A 14,206-nucleotide genomic window follows, 5' to 3' on the forward strand; every position below is an offset into this window, starting at 1 on the left:
TTTAAAAAAGGCTAAATCAGTGGCTTCTGCAATTTTTTTCACTGTGTGTATTATCCATTTCTAGCACTTTTTAGGGTTTGGGTTACTTAATTCTCAAGAAAGGAACCTTTACGTCTTTACATTGTATTACCTTTACTCTATATTGTCTCAAATTTAAATTTAAAATAATAATAAATATGATTAATACAATTTTTTTAAAATTAAGAATCACATACTTTTTCTTAAAACTAATTCTTACAACCTACATAGTTAAATAGGCAAAGGAATGTTACTGAACTTTATAGGATTCCTTTAAGAGTTCGTACTTTGTAAAGTAATGTAAACCCTTTCTTGCAAAAAGCTTATCATATCAGTTCCTTAAAGATCAACTAATAGCTGATAATCTATTTTTTTTTCTTGTTTGATTAAACTAATTACTGATGAAAATTTACTGCAGTTTATTATGAAGATTTTCTCTGTGTCTATTCACAAGACTGCATACTTGAAGTACTTGAAGATGTTTACAGTAGAAAGAAGGATCAATTTTTTTCAATTTTCCAATTTTGGGTTGTTCTTTGCCATTTATCAAAAGCATTCAAGGGAAAAAGTATGATCAATTATGACACATATTGGAGGAAAAATCAGATATGTTAATTATATTAATCTGCAAATTATTAAGAATATTGTGTGATGTTATACTGCAGCAGCACTGCCCATATTTAAAACTAATCCTTCTGCAGGACTATCCAGCCTACAGAAAGCACAATAACTTGGTTCTTTGAAAACAGTAATGTAATAGTAAACAAAGTACAATAGTGCCTGGTTTAAAGTTACACCTGTATTGGCATATGAGTTCTTCCTGAGATACTGAATGATAAAAAGAAGAAAATAAAACAGGTAGCAGTGTTTTTGCAGGCCTGCAGGGGAATTTCAGCCTTCGGTGTTCTGATAATTACTGTCCTGTAAAATGAGAAAATGTGCAAGACCTGAATTTATTTTAATATATACTCTAGATAGTTTAACAATTAGAAATGTAGAATTATAAAGTTAGTCTGCAGACATGACTGGAATACAAAGTAAAAATATTTGTCATTGTAATCACAGCTTCCTGCTCTGAAAGAGAGATATGGGTAAGTGACTTACTTCTGTAGTCATGGACTGTGAAATTTGGTTTGTTGGAAGGCTCAGCTGACAGTCTGAAGGAAAACCTTTGCCCAGCTGGTGACAAATCTTTGTCTGCAGCAGTGACAATCTGTATCACCTGAAACCAGATTAAGATTAATTCTGAAGTCAGTTTGCTCTTCTAAAAGAAGCAGTTTCATAGAAGTACAAAATGAACACCAAAATGAAACAATGAAAGCGAAATCCTGCTGGATTACTCTCATTCCCCTAATATATTGGACAATGAAGGCAAGAAGTCTAAATTCTATGGCCTCCAGAAGACTTGTGATGTCTCAGAAGGTCTTGTTTTGATCTGAAGGAAATTGGGAAGATTTACCCTATATTCATAGCAGAAGTATTTAACATTTGTCTTTTGCATCAAAATATTAGTGATTGTTTTGAGGTGAGTGACTACTTAAAGACAATTCGCTTTATCCACTACTACTACTATCACTGTTATGAAGGGTACATATTTTTGTACTTCACAAATCTTCACCCTAATTTTACAGCTTGAAACGGAGTACAGAGGATTGAAAGGTCTGCACCATATAAGCACGAAGGAACCTTTGAGTCCCAGAGTCCTATCTACTAGATTACAGGTAAACACAGTGCAGTCAAAATGTTTCATAGTAGGACTGCCACTGATATTTTAAAAAAGAAAGCTGTTTGTTTGTTTGTTTGTTTGTTTTTGTTTTTAATGTAGCAAAGGTCTAAATATAGATAATATTTGACAGCTCACTGCTTCCCTGTAAAACGTTCCCCTTTCTACTGTTAGTGCCTGAATAAGGTACTATCTAAAGGTTTTTGATAAACTGGAAGTTAAATAAAGTTGTATGGTTGTATGGTAGTTAGTTGAAACATACTAAAAAAATAACAAAAAAAACCCAACCAACCAACCAAACAAACAAAACAAACACAAAACAAACCAAAACAAAAAGACCCACAAAGGTGAGATAGGAATACCATATGAAGTCATTGACAAATCTGTATTAAAGGCAATAAAAATCACATTGACTGATTACATATTACAGACATATAAAAAGAAGGCACTGATTACACAGCAGGCTGAATATGTTCCTTCCATGGCTGGCAGTAACTCTCAAAATTGAGCAGTTGGAGTTCCAAGTCTTGTCTTGGAAGAAACTTAAGCTGTTAATACGTACGATGGTTGGCCTTGGTGCTTTGCAGCAGTTTGTCTAATTGTGTGCACAAATTGTGTGCAGAAGAAGCACATGCCAACAGATTCTGAGGCCAGCTCTATTAATACTGGCATCACTCCTGGTATAAGATGATATTCTGAATCTGAAATAAGTTTTGCATACTATGAATATATTTAAAACTGATTCTAAAAACAAACTTTCAGGAGTATTGTCTTCAGGGTTGTAGGTTCTTTTTCTCAGAATAGGATACAAAAATGTTTGTAATCCATCCTATTCCATTTATCCACATTTAATTGTCTTTGAGAGTGGGAATCTTTCTCCTGTCACAGCTACTAAATGCACAGTAGGGGATGGCACAGGCCCATATAATCAGGAAAAATAAAAATAAATGGAACGTAAATAGACCACAAAGGTCAACAAACAGAATTCCAAAAAGTGAATATTTCCAACACAGGCATTTTATTTGCAAAAGAATTCTAACCATGATGTAATTTTCAAACCCATACATTTCTATTGCTATAAAGAATAAGGAAAGAAAAAGCAAGCATTGCAAATTTGAAATACCTGTCCTGGTTTGGCATTTTCACATACAGATGTCTCATATGGAACTGAAATTTCAGGAGGAAACTCGTTGACATCCAGGACATTTATTATAACGTTGACTTTGCTGGTTAATAGTGGGTTACCTATAAATGATTTTTAGGAGAAAAGCATTAAGGAATACTATTTATGTTTGTTGTCATCACCAGTGCCCAAGAGCTATCATACACTGTTTTGATCCCAGTATTGTGACTTCTAAAATCCCTTGACTTCCTTTTGGTTTTTATTTGTACTAAGGAGAAATCAGAAGCAAACTTCTTATCATTTTGTACCAGACTTTGATCCATTACTCTTCATGGAGTAAGGAACCAATCAACATGGTTATGTTTATCAGAGCATAAATTAAAAATTTGAAGTTGTACCGGTAATTAAAGATGCAAACTTTTCTCAGATCACCTTTCATGGAGTCTGCGGAAAATTATTCCAATGATTAAAACTTAATTCTGTTTTCCACAATGGAATGCAGAAAATAAATATTTGTTGCTTAGCCACTATTTACATCTTCAAGATATTAAGGAGGTAAGAGGATCATACCAATTTAGAATAGGGAGAAAAGTAAGAGAAAAAGATACAAAGGAAAATTTCACTGAAAGCCAGACTTAATCATTGGTAAATTTAACAGTGAAACATGTAGAGCTAGTGTTCAACTTGTCGTTAAACCATTAGATCATGTTGTAATAGATATTTCTGTAACTGCATAAGTATTTGCAAGCAGCAAATACTTTAGTGCAAAAGAAAGGCTAAAAACCAGTATACATTATGCTTCTTTCCACTGTCCCACTAATGCAGATAATCTTAATCTGTCACTAGGTGCATTTTATAAACAAGTTTGCTTGCAAATACAGTGTCTGATAAAAAAGGAGACAGAAACTCTATGTAAAGCAGACAATATTCTTTTTTACTTTATGCTGAAACTCCTTGCACATACATATAAAAAAACCAAAAAAAAAAAAAAAACCCAAAACAAACCAAAACAAAAACAAAAAACAAACAAACCCAAAACCAGTTTAATTGGTGAGTCAAAAGGATCATTATTTTGTCCTCTTGCTTTTGAGAAGGGTGACTGCCACTATACAGACACATTTAATTATTGAATGAATCTATGCTATGAAACCCGGTGGTGTAGAATTGAGAGCATGGGGTCATGGTTAAGTACAGGAACAGTTTTCTTGAATCTTCAGACATAAATTGACCATTCAAATTATTTACATTAGCTACTTGCTTCATATAAACCTTTGCATTTCTGTTTATAGCTAACACAGCAAGAGGCAAAGTCTCTTCATGGTGGCACTGTGGAAATTTTTCATTTCTTTCTTGTTCCTAGGAACTACTAAATGAAGGGTTTTCAAGAGGCCTCTGTCAAAGCCAAATGGTTTTCTCCAATGATTTCCTAGTTAAGTATGACCAGCTGCAAGTAGAAGTGAGCTTTACCTGATGACACACAGTGGTTAAACTGACCACCCTACAAACACAGCTTGAAATCTAAAAAACCAAAACAATCAACCAAAAAAACCCCAAACAAACAAAAAACCTCAAACACAAAACCAAAACCCACACAAACAATCAAACAACAACAACAAAACAAAACAAAAAAGCCACTACCCAAATCACACAATATTTGCAGTTCCTTCCTATTAACATAATTAATACTAACCATATCTAACAATTTCTCTTCTAATCCTCAGTCATTTCCAGTTCAGCATCATCCCTACTTGCAGAATGTCTCTGTGGAAAAAGACATTGTGCAGTATGAATGAAGACAGAGTTTGGTCTGGCAGCTGGGAATTAGGCAGTGGTTCTTTAGATGCTTGAAGAGACAGAAGAAATCTAGATTGTTTGCTCACAGTTGAATTGGTTCCCTTTTATAATAGTATTAAGAAGTTATTTTAATCACTAGAGGACAGGACTCCAACTCTTAATATTTACAGAGATCAGAAAAGCCCTGAGTATGTCAAGTTCATGCAATTACTGGCTGAAACTTAAAACTTTTCTCCTAGCAGTGACTGCTGCAAAGAACACAGCAACTCACATAGACTAATTCAGGTTTTCCTTTTATTTTTGTATGTTTGTTTTAAGGTACAACAATGAACAAAAGGAGTTCAGGTGTGGGGGACTATGATAGGTCTGTGGATTCCCTGATGGAGGGTATGGGAACAGAGATTGACCTTCCATATGTTGCGGTTGAGATGGACAAATGAAATAGACAAAGTTCTTCTGTACAAAGAGCAGTCTCAATTTATTGCCAGAAATGCTTTTTTATATAGTCTTTTCCAGCTCATGTGTCTTTTTGCTATTGGTTGCAGGCTGCAATAGTAACATATCATTGGTTAATTTTGCTATTGTCAATGTTATTCTTCTATTCCCCTCTTTCTCACAGGTACACCTTAATATCTTCAAGGTCAATCTCTGTTCCCATACCCTCCGTCAGGGAATCCACAGACCTACCATAGTCCCCCATATTCAGGATACATTCTTCAAGCATGTTAGAGATTTATGCATTGCCATGAAAGTATAGTTATAGATGTTAGTTTGTTTCCTTTCAGAAATATGTTAACAATGTCTTTCCAGTGAAAGAAAGAATGTGTCCAAAACTTATGCATCATGTACATGGGAGATACCAGCTGATTCTGATAATTTCAGTTAAACATATCTGTTTCTATAAGAAGTCTTTTTAGGCTATCTTTTTTTTGAAGTATCTTGCATAAATTATTTTTTCAGCTTCTTGGAACAGTGTACATATTATAGGACTGTTTGTTTTTAAAAAGAACACAGGGATTTGACATTTTGCATTCCCTCAAGATCAAAATAGGATAGCATGCTTTGGAAATGTACATGAATATGAGTGAATTTTTCACATTTATTTCTTACTGATGGTCTATGACTTATTTTTTGTGATTCTTTGAAAACTATCTTGGAGCTCAAAATCTTTTCTTGCCAAGTATTGTAGCAAGGTAGAATTTTACCTTGCATAAATGGTCAGCAAAAATCAAACACCAAAGTGAGCAGAATTATTACAGCGTAAGATGTATCTATTTCTGTGTTTCACTTTATTTATATGATTCATTTTCTTTCTGATTTGCACTAATATCAGTTTAACTACTCACGTATGCAAAGGAAGACTGAAAGAAGATTGTGTGCAGCTTTGGATTGATATATAATTACAAAGACGTGTAATACTTGATGTGAACAAGGATGAGGTATTGCATTTGAAATAACACTTTGCAGACTTGACCTCCATTTTCTCTGTTTTTGTTTTGATTGCTGTTTGTCTCATAATAAAATATTTTTGAGCCCTGTTAGCACAGTAGATGCTGATATCAGTGAGTCACTGAAAACATCTGATCATGCCTTTTAAACCCACATTACACAGACAAGGAGATAATTTGGTTAAATCATTAGCCTAGGAATTAAGAAACTGATTTCAGGTTTCAATTCTGCCTGTAAGATACAGGCAAATTAATCAGCTTCTTCCTTCATCAGTTTTCTTGTATGTAAGACAGTGACAACCCTGTTTCCTTCTTTTGCTTGAATACCTTCAACTGTTAACATCTTTATGGTTCAGGTACATTACAGTAGTAGAAAATATGTAAAATACTTTGACTAATTAACTTGTGAAAATCCAAGATACCTGAGAACTAGTGGTTCCTTAATCCCATTTACGGTATGCAGGAGAAGATAAACCCCATCTTGAGATTTAAGCTGAGGTTTTCTCAGCGTTCACAAAATTTGAGCCTACAGTTAAGGGAGTTGGGAAGGTGATTTGAACAGGAAGGATTATGGTTACTTTATATTTATTTTCAACTATGACTAACCACCCTGAGGACAGGAGAGCAGAAATAAGGTCTCACGCATCTCATCTATTTTATTTCTTGTAAGATGCACAAATCATTTCTGTACTAGGTAACTAAGCAGCACACTAGGGAATTTTTTGACTACTGGACTGTGATTTTTTTATATCATTACATTCTTACAGAAGCCTTTGACACAATTTTGATCTGGACAACTAGTAGTCTTGCAGAGAATTCACATGCATGTGCTGGAAGTTAGTATGTGCAAGAGACAACTCAAAAAATCAATTTACATGTGTCCACCCTGTTTGGAAGGTAAAAGAGTTTAATAGCATAGAAATAGGCTACTCAGTGCCAGCTGGTGTTTCTGCTTGAAACAAATGCAAGGCATGTCTAATTTATTAGTTTGGACAGAGTCTGCAGTATCAAAAATGTTCAGAAACAGCAACTGTAAAGGCTACTAGGGTACTGATTTACTCTAAGAAGAAAAAAAACCTACAATGAATTATAGCCAAAGAGTGAAAAGAAGTAAAGAGAAACTGGAAAGTGAAATGGGGGAAAAAAAAGTGAGTTTGAAAAATCCTCTCCTTGTTCATATACTTCGTTCTATATAAAGGTTGATTCTTTAATGGTATATGGTGTTGAACATGACAGTAGGTTATCCATCACCCCACAATGGGTACCCATCTGAGATGTTCTCAAGAGTCAGTTATGCTACTATTTGGAGATAGCTTCCCAGACAGTGTTTAGATCAGATGTTTGGAAGGAACAATTATACAACTGGTTACAATACTGGGCCCCTTTCCTTAGGTAATCATGTATATTTCAAGGCACTGTTCAATGTACTTTTTATATTATGAGAGATGGCAGTTTCTACATCAGCACTTAGCAAGTGGTATATTTTTTAACAGCAGAAATTCTTCAAATATAGTAATTTCCCCCCCTCCTTTTCTTCAGATGTTTTCTTCTCTCTAAACTCTTCTGGTTGTGTGCAGTGTGTCATCCCTCAAGCCTCAGCCTTTATTTCTGTGCTAGCTGTTAGTCAGACAACTGCATGTAAAGTTTTGACAGCCAATATATCTCAAATCCTCCTCCAATCCTTGCCAATTACTGGAGTAGTACTGGTATGGCAGTTGTTTTTAGTGCTATGGGTAATGGTCATTGTGGAAGTATTTTGAAGTACGCTGAAATGAATCATAAATATGTGTCAGATGTAGAATCTTAACTAGTCAATTGTTAAAACTGGAAATTTCATAATATAGCCTACCTGCTACAGCTCTACATAAACATGATCTTACTACATATGTGCCAGAAAGGTGCACAGACATGTAGACTTGGAGGTTTTAGTTAGCTTTAATTACTCTTGGGAATAATAAACAGACTGCCACCAAGTTTATTAAAACTGCTGCCTTCCTGCAGAAGCAATTTACAAATCTCAAATGTTCTTTGTCCAACAACAAGTCTAAATAGTTAATCTTTACTGAAACATACATTGTTATAAGACTTCCCTTCTGCATCTACCTGCTTATCAGCTTCTCTGAAACAAATTACAGTTTTGTTGGACTTTCTGTCAATATAAACAGGCACATGTACCTCCATATACTCAATCACTTGTGAAAGGTTAGTTTCCTCTGTTAGTGTATTCCTTTTCCAAGCTACAGACAAACTTCAAATTTTCATTTGACTAGTGTCTTCATTATATTTTCAGGATCCAGGGCATGAGCCTATGGTTATTCTTGAGATAAACAAAACTGAGAATTTCTTTTATATATATATATATATATATTAAATAATGTATACCTCCTCTGCTTCTAAAATCTCCCTCTTCCTGTTAGTAGCATGTATTATTTTTCGAAGACTCCATCTCAATCAATACACTGAGGAAAACATGTTCTTTGCTTTAGAAACTTGTGTTTCTGGACACATAACCAATAACGAATGAATAAGAAATACAGCAAAGGTCCTCTTCTACAGCCTATTGATGTCAACAGAAAGACTTCTGTGGCCTTTACACAACTACTAAGTGACCAAAAGACTTGTATTCAAAGGGAGTTTCAGTTTGGCAGGATCACGAAGGAGAAATGCTACAAAGTAGGATGACAACAAAGAAAGCTGCAGCTGCACAATACAGTGAAAGAAGGAAGATCTTATGAAAAAAAAAAAAAAAGGTGTAGGAGAAGACACAAAGACCAGGAGAAAAAGCCCCATCACAAATCATACAGAAAAGAAAACAAGTGGTTATGCATAAAGTCTTGGGTGGAGAGAAAACACGAGAGAAAAGATGCACCACACAGATAAATTCATTTAGGGACTTAAATTTTACTCAATTTTAGTGTACTTTTTTGTCTTAGAATTGAGTCTTCAAATTTTTCTACCTTCAAAAGGCAGATTGACAGATCTGTTGACTAACTTAATTTTATATGGAGTGAATTACAAAATCAGAAATAAGAATTGGAAAGCCTTCAAACACCTTCTCATGCTCTTTGTGCTGACAAAATACTTTTCATGTTCTGACGTAACTGTGAGTACATGAGAGATACTAGAAAAACCTTACTATACAGAGCTGTTTGAACATTACACTTAGCCTTACAGTAAGTCTGGCAAAATGATATTTATTGGGCCTTTTAAAATAATCACTTGTTAATACATGCACTGTTCACAGCATATTTATGTCTGAGTACTGCATTCTGAAAAAAATATCACATTAGCATATTAATTGAGTTTGTGTCATACTTACTAACTTTACTTGCAATTATAGAGAAATTGTACTGTGCTGTGCTTTCTCTATCCAGTAATTCATTAGTGGCAATGGTTCCTTCAGTAGCATCTATTGTAAAGTAGTTGTCCACATCATTCTTCCAATCGATGAAGTATCTGTGTGTGAAAAATATTAAACAGAGTAGATACAAATGTGCACAAATTACTCATTTACCATAACAGCAGTCTAGCTAGCTCAAGTCTTGTTATTTTTCTCTTCCCTGCAGGAAGAAGAAAATAAATAATTATTTGTTTATTTATTTTTTGTGAAGTTGGAATGCTCAAGGGAAAAGGGGATATAATAAAAGATCTAGTACTTCCGGTGTTCAGATTATTTGAAATCTTTGAACTCCCAAGAAGTTGATGTGCATCTTCTGTGACCCCTATCACTTGTACCAGTCACTTTGTAAAGCACTAAAAAGACTTGGAGGAAAAAAGGGAAAAGATGTGAAATAACACTGAAGGTATGATTAGCAATGAAGAATGGATCATATCTGGTCTCTTTACATCCACTTGTAGCTGCAGCAGACTGGACTCACTGGGCTTGCGAAGATGTGTCCTAGTGGACCTACACAGGCTGTTGGCACAGTCCACTCAAAGATCCATCACATAAGGGATGTTGGAAGAGTCATAGTATGGGAGATGGAGAAGAGCATGCTTATTCCCACACATCCTTAGGAGCAATAGAAAGCTTTTTGCCTTTGGGAAGAACAAGCAATTTTCACTAGAGCTATGAAGAATAGAGCAATACCATTTTATTTTTTTGGTTGTTGTTGTCCTGAGCCTTTGTTTGTAAAACAGTATGAACATAGAACAGATTCAAAACTCAAAATGTGTGCTTATTTGTTATTTTCTTCCTAGCAAGGACTTAATAGAAAGCAGAGATACACTTGTAAACATAGCTGCCTAAAAACAATATATTTTTTCTAAATCCATTTCCCTTAAATGCTACTTAATTTGAAAGTCTATTTTCACATTTGATGCTACTGTTTGTAGTCATAACAGAATAACAATTTTTCTGAGGTAGTGTTGCAAGCTACTAATTGCCTTTTCATTGTTAGTGTCTTCATACCTTGGTGGTGTTTCTCAAAATCTAAGCAGGATAAAATTGAGAAGGCCAATTGTGAGAATTAGGTAATAAGAAGAGAAGGGCACTCAACAAGTGCATTTTGAAGATTATAAAGGACAGAGGAAAGTGTCTATGACACCTCATTACACGTAAACTTATGAGAATAAGAATAAAAGTTAGAATTTCCTTTTCTAATGAGTGTGATTTAGGAAGGAATAAATAAGGAATGTAATGATAAAACACATGTTTATTGCTATAGAAGGAACCAATAGTAGAAAGCAATATATAGGATATTCCTCAAGAAAATATCTCACATTGGGACTCAGGAATGCTCAGGAAGACCTGAATAGTAAAAAACCTTACAAATAAGGCATCATGCTCCTTTGGAGACTTTTTATTTTTAATATAAATCACAATAAAATCCTATGAGGAGATGAAATAGCTTATTTCATCAATTGACAGACATCATCACCAGTTTAGTGCTTTTTTTGAAAAGCCTCAGAAATTATTTGCTAAAGGTAACATGCATCTTTTTACAGAGTAGGCATATTTTCTTGAATACGATAATATTGTCTACCCACATTTGTAATATCAATCTCATTGTTCAAAATCTGCTTCATACAAAAATGATGAAAAATATATAAGCCCTTTTTTTTAAGAAATCTCATTACAGTGACATGCTCTTTCAAGAACAGTAAAACTACACTTTCAAGTTTTGCATGTTTAATAGATTATAACACCTTCCAAATTTAAGTATACAGCCACACACAAATAAATAAATGAGGTTGAAGCAAGAGAAATTAATTTTGCTTTTCTTTCACCTTAGGAAGATGAGCTTTGTCTAAGTACCCTACACATCACAGTATGAGCCAGTGAAGAAGGTACAGAACCTAATTCAAAGCACAGTGTAGGTGATAGCCTCTTTTACTAGGAGGCTTTGAAACTGCAGAAAACATTCCCAGTTTGAACACTGCTGTGTTTGAAGTTGAGTTCAAGCATGAATGTTTGTATGAACAGAATCTGATAGTCTATTTGTAAGCATTCATGCAGGTGATAAACTTCATGCACAAGCCCAGTATGACTGCTCCTAAACATAAGCATCAGCAGGATCAAAGTCCACAATAAGCACTGAGAGACTAGCACTACTCCTGCTGAAACTACTGGCACAATTCCTGTTGGCTTCAGCAGATCTGTGGAATTTAACAGTTTGATATAAAAAGAACTGTAGTAGTTCTTCCAAATTAATTGTCTTCACCTGCATTAATACTGTGGAAACTATTATGTCAGCATTTTTAGCATTGTTAGTACTTTTATTTTTTCCCTACTGTGGCATTATCTTTAAAGTTATCCCTTTCTTCTTTCTATGTGTGCTACACATATGGTGAAATTAGGGGTGGAACAGCCAGTCATTTCAGCTCCTCTTATCCTAAAAAGCTATATGTTCAATTAGACTACAGAGGCAAGAGGAGTAGGAGGAAGTATTGAAGATGTATTAGTTAAAATAAATCTATTTACAGGAAAAATTGCAAACAAGCCATTCTTCCTCCTTTTATTGATTGTCCATGTGCAGCAACTATGAAAACATATCTAGCAGAAAATCCTCTTATAGACAGCTCTTCTGCTCCCAGATACTTCAGTAAGTCTATAAGACTTAGTAAAAGAGTGAATGGGACTCCATCTGGCTGCTTTTCAAATGGGTGTTTTTGGAACATTCCAAAGGGAAGTCACTTTTGGGGAAGGCTTTAAAAGAAATGCAGGTTCCTTTTACTGAAGTCTTCTTTTTACAGCCCCAAAGTACGCTTTCATGCAGTCTCACACTCAATGTAGATTCTTTGTAAGCTGCACAGCAAGAGTTAATCTGTTTCTAAGGCCAACAGTATTGCCTGATATCTGTCTTTCACTTGGAAAAAATGCTTTCAAGAAGAGAAGAAATAGGAAAAGTGTCTCCAACTAGAAAAATCAGTAACTTTCCAGAGATAAACCCAGGTATCTGGGACATAAAGCCTAACATTTTTTTAGATTGTGACACAAAGAGGAACATCATTGAAATACTGGTATTAGGACAGCTGTCTAGATCTCCTAGTCATGGTCTAGTAGTTTGAATCAACTGAAGTTGGCTCATTTGACTGCTCAGAGTCCCTGTGAGACAGGTCATGATAACTGCACTAATCCCAAGAGGCAACTCTCTCCTTGAAAAGTTAAGGAGAACTGGCACAGCCTTACTTGTTGACAGAGGAAACAGCAGTGTTATTTTCCAGAAGCACCTGAACAGGCTTGCCTGGCACCTCTGAGTACCAGGACATTAGTATGTTGTTCATATTCAGTGACAGGGAAGAAACTTTGAACTATATGTAACCCTGAATATGTTTCCTATCAGAGAACTGTATTTCAGTTTAAATTATTGAAGTGGGGGGAGCATAAGTGTGGAAGTATATATCTTTGCTAACATTGTTTGGGTCTTCTCAAGAATGGCTATATTTGTGCATCAAGTAGGATAGAAGAGTCAGAATGGAAATATTTGCTTTATAAAATAATGAGAATCAAGTCTGAAGGATTCTCATCCAGAGTGTTCACAAAGACACACACTGACCTTTTAAGAGCTCCAAGAATGATTTGCATTCATCTTGGCTAAACAGTGAGGCTGTGTGTAGCTCATGGGGTCTCACAGAGCACTCCCCTGAAAGAGGGCTCATCTTTTGAAGAGCAGAAGACAACAGGGAAGAACCTGTTGACACCAACTCCAACACAGAAGACAGTAGAGTGCTTGATGAAGCACTGTTGAATACATGAGTGACAGCAGATCACCCTTGTGAGTATAACAGGAACTCTGAGCCGTCAAGCAAAAAACTGTAGTTGCCTCAGACTGTTATACCATGAATGAAAAAACTGGACAACTGTCCTGCTCCTGCTATGGAAACATGCATGACAACATGCTCAGGAGGGATGGAAGGTGGCAGGAGGCTAAGGAGGCTGTGAAACTCAGGACTTGGGTTGTGTTATTTGGCCTTAAAAATGTGGAGGGTAAGACTTCCCTGCCTAGCCTTGGGAATACTGGAGTCCATTCTCACCAAAAGTTTGTAAACCTTGCCAAAGCTTTTATTTGTTGTTCTATCTTGACAGTGACAGCAGTGGTGACACAGTGTAACAAACGAGTCATATAACAAGTTGCAGCATGCAATAGCTTACAACATATTACTTTTTTTTTTTTTTTTCCTTTTTGTCTTTTTTTTTTTCTTATGTTTTGGTGCTTAAACATAATACAGAGTACACATTTATTTGCCCATGGATTGGTTCTTAGAGGGGATTTCAAAGCTGTTCTCAAATTTGCAGAGGAAAGCATATTGCAGCTTGGAATAAGCTCGAAAAGGGGAGCTTAGGAGAAAATTAAAAGGTCCTTTACAAGGTAAAAGCCTTTTTTTTTCTATTTTCCAAAATTTAGCTGAGGATTCTAGTGTTGCTAGTATTACCTTGACAATGAATAAGCTATATTGTTATGGTTTCATACAAAAATCTTCCTTACATTCTATATACATACACATACATACAAAATTTTCTATTGATATTTCTACCAGCGAAAATATATTATAGTCATCATCAGTGCTTAGTATCATTTCCTCTTCTCAGCTCTCTTTTTTCAAGAGTTTTATTGTTTCAAAGGAGGACAGTCACAGAATATTGGCTTAAGTATTTTC

At 35.1% G+C, this 14,206-nt stretch overlaps 1 protein-coding gene across 2 annotated transcripts in view; it reads right to left on the reverse strand.

The window, feature by feature from the left end:
* The window catches only part of CDH12 (cadherin 12), a gene marked incomplete at both ends in the record, with an annotated part of 169,988 nt that overhangs the window by 11,893 nt on the left and 143,889 nt on the right, over window positions 1-14,206 (reverse strand). For both annotated transcript variants that reach the window (XM_080340280.1, XM_080340279.1), the window contains 3 exons: window positions 1,123-1,240; window positions 2,865-2,986; window positions 9,426-9,562. In XM_080340280.1, the coding sequence (XP_080196406.1) occupies window positions 1,123-1,240; window positions 2,865-2,986; window positions 9,426-9,562 (377 nt within the window). The remainder of the gene's footprint in view (window positions 1-1,122; window positions 1,241-2,864; window positions 2,987-9,425; window positions 9,563-14,206) is intronic.

Source organism: Nesoenas mayeri (genome assembly GCF_963082525.1).
Source record: "Nesoenas mayeri genome assembly, chromosome: 2".
Classification (NCBI taxonomy): Eukaryota; Metazoa; Chordata; class Aves; order Columbiformes; family Columbidae; genus Nesoenas; species Nesoenas mayeri.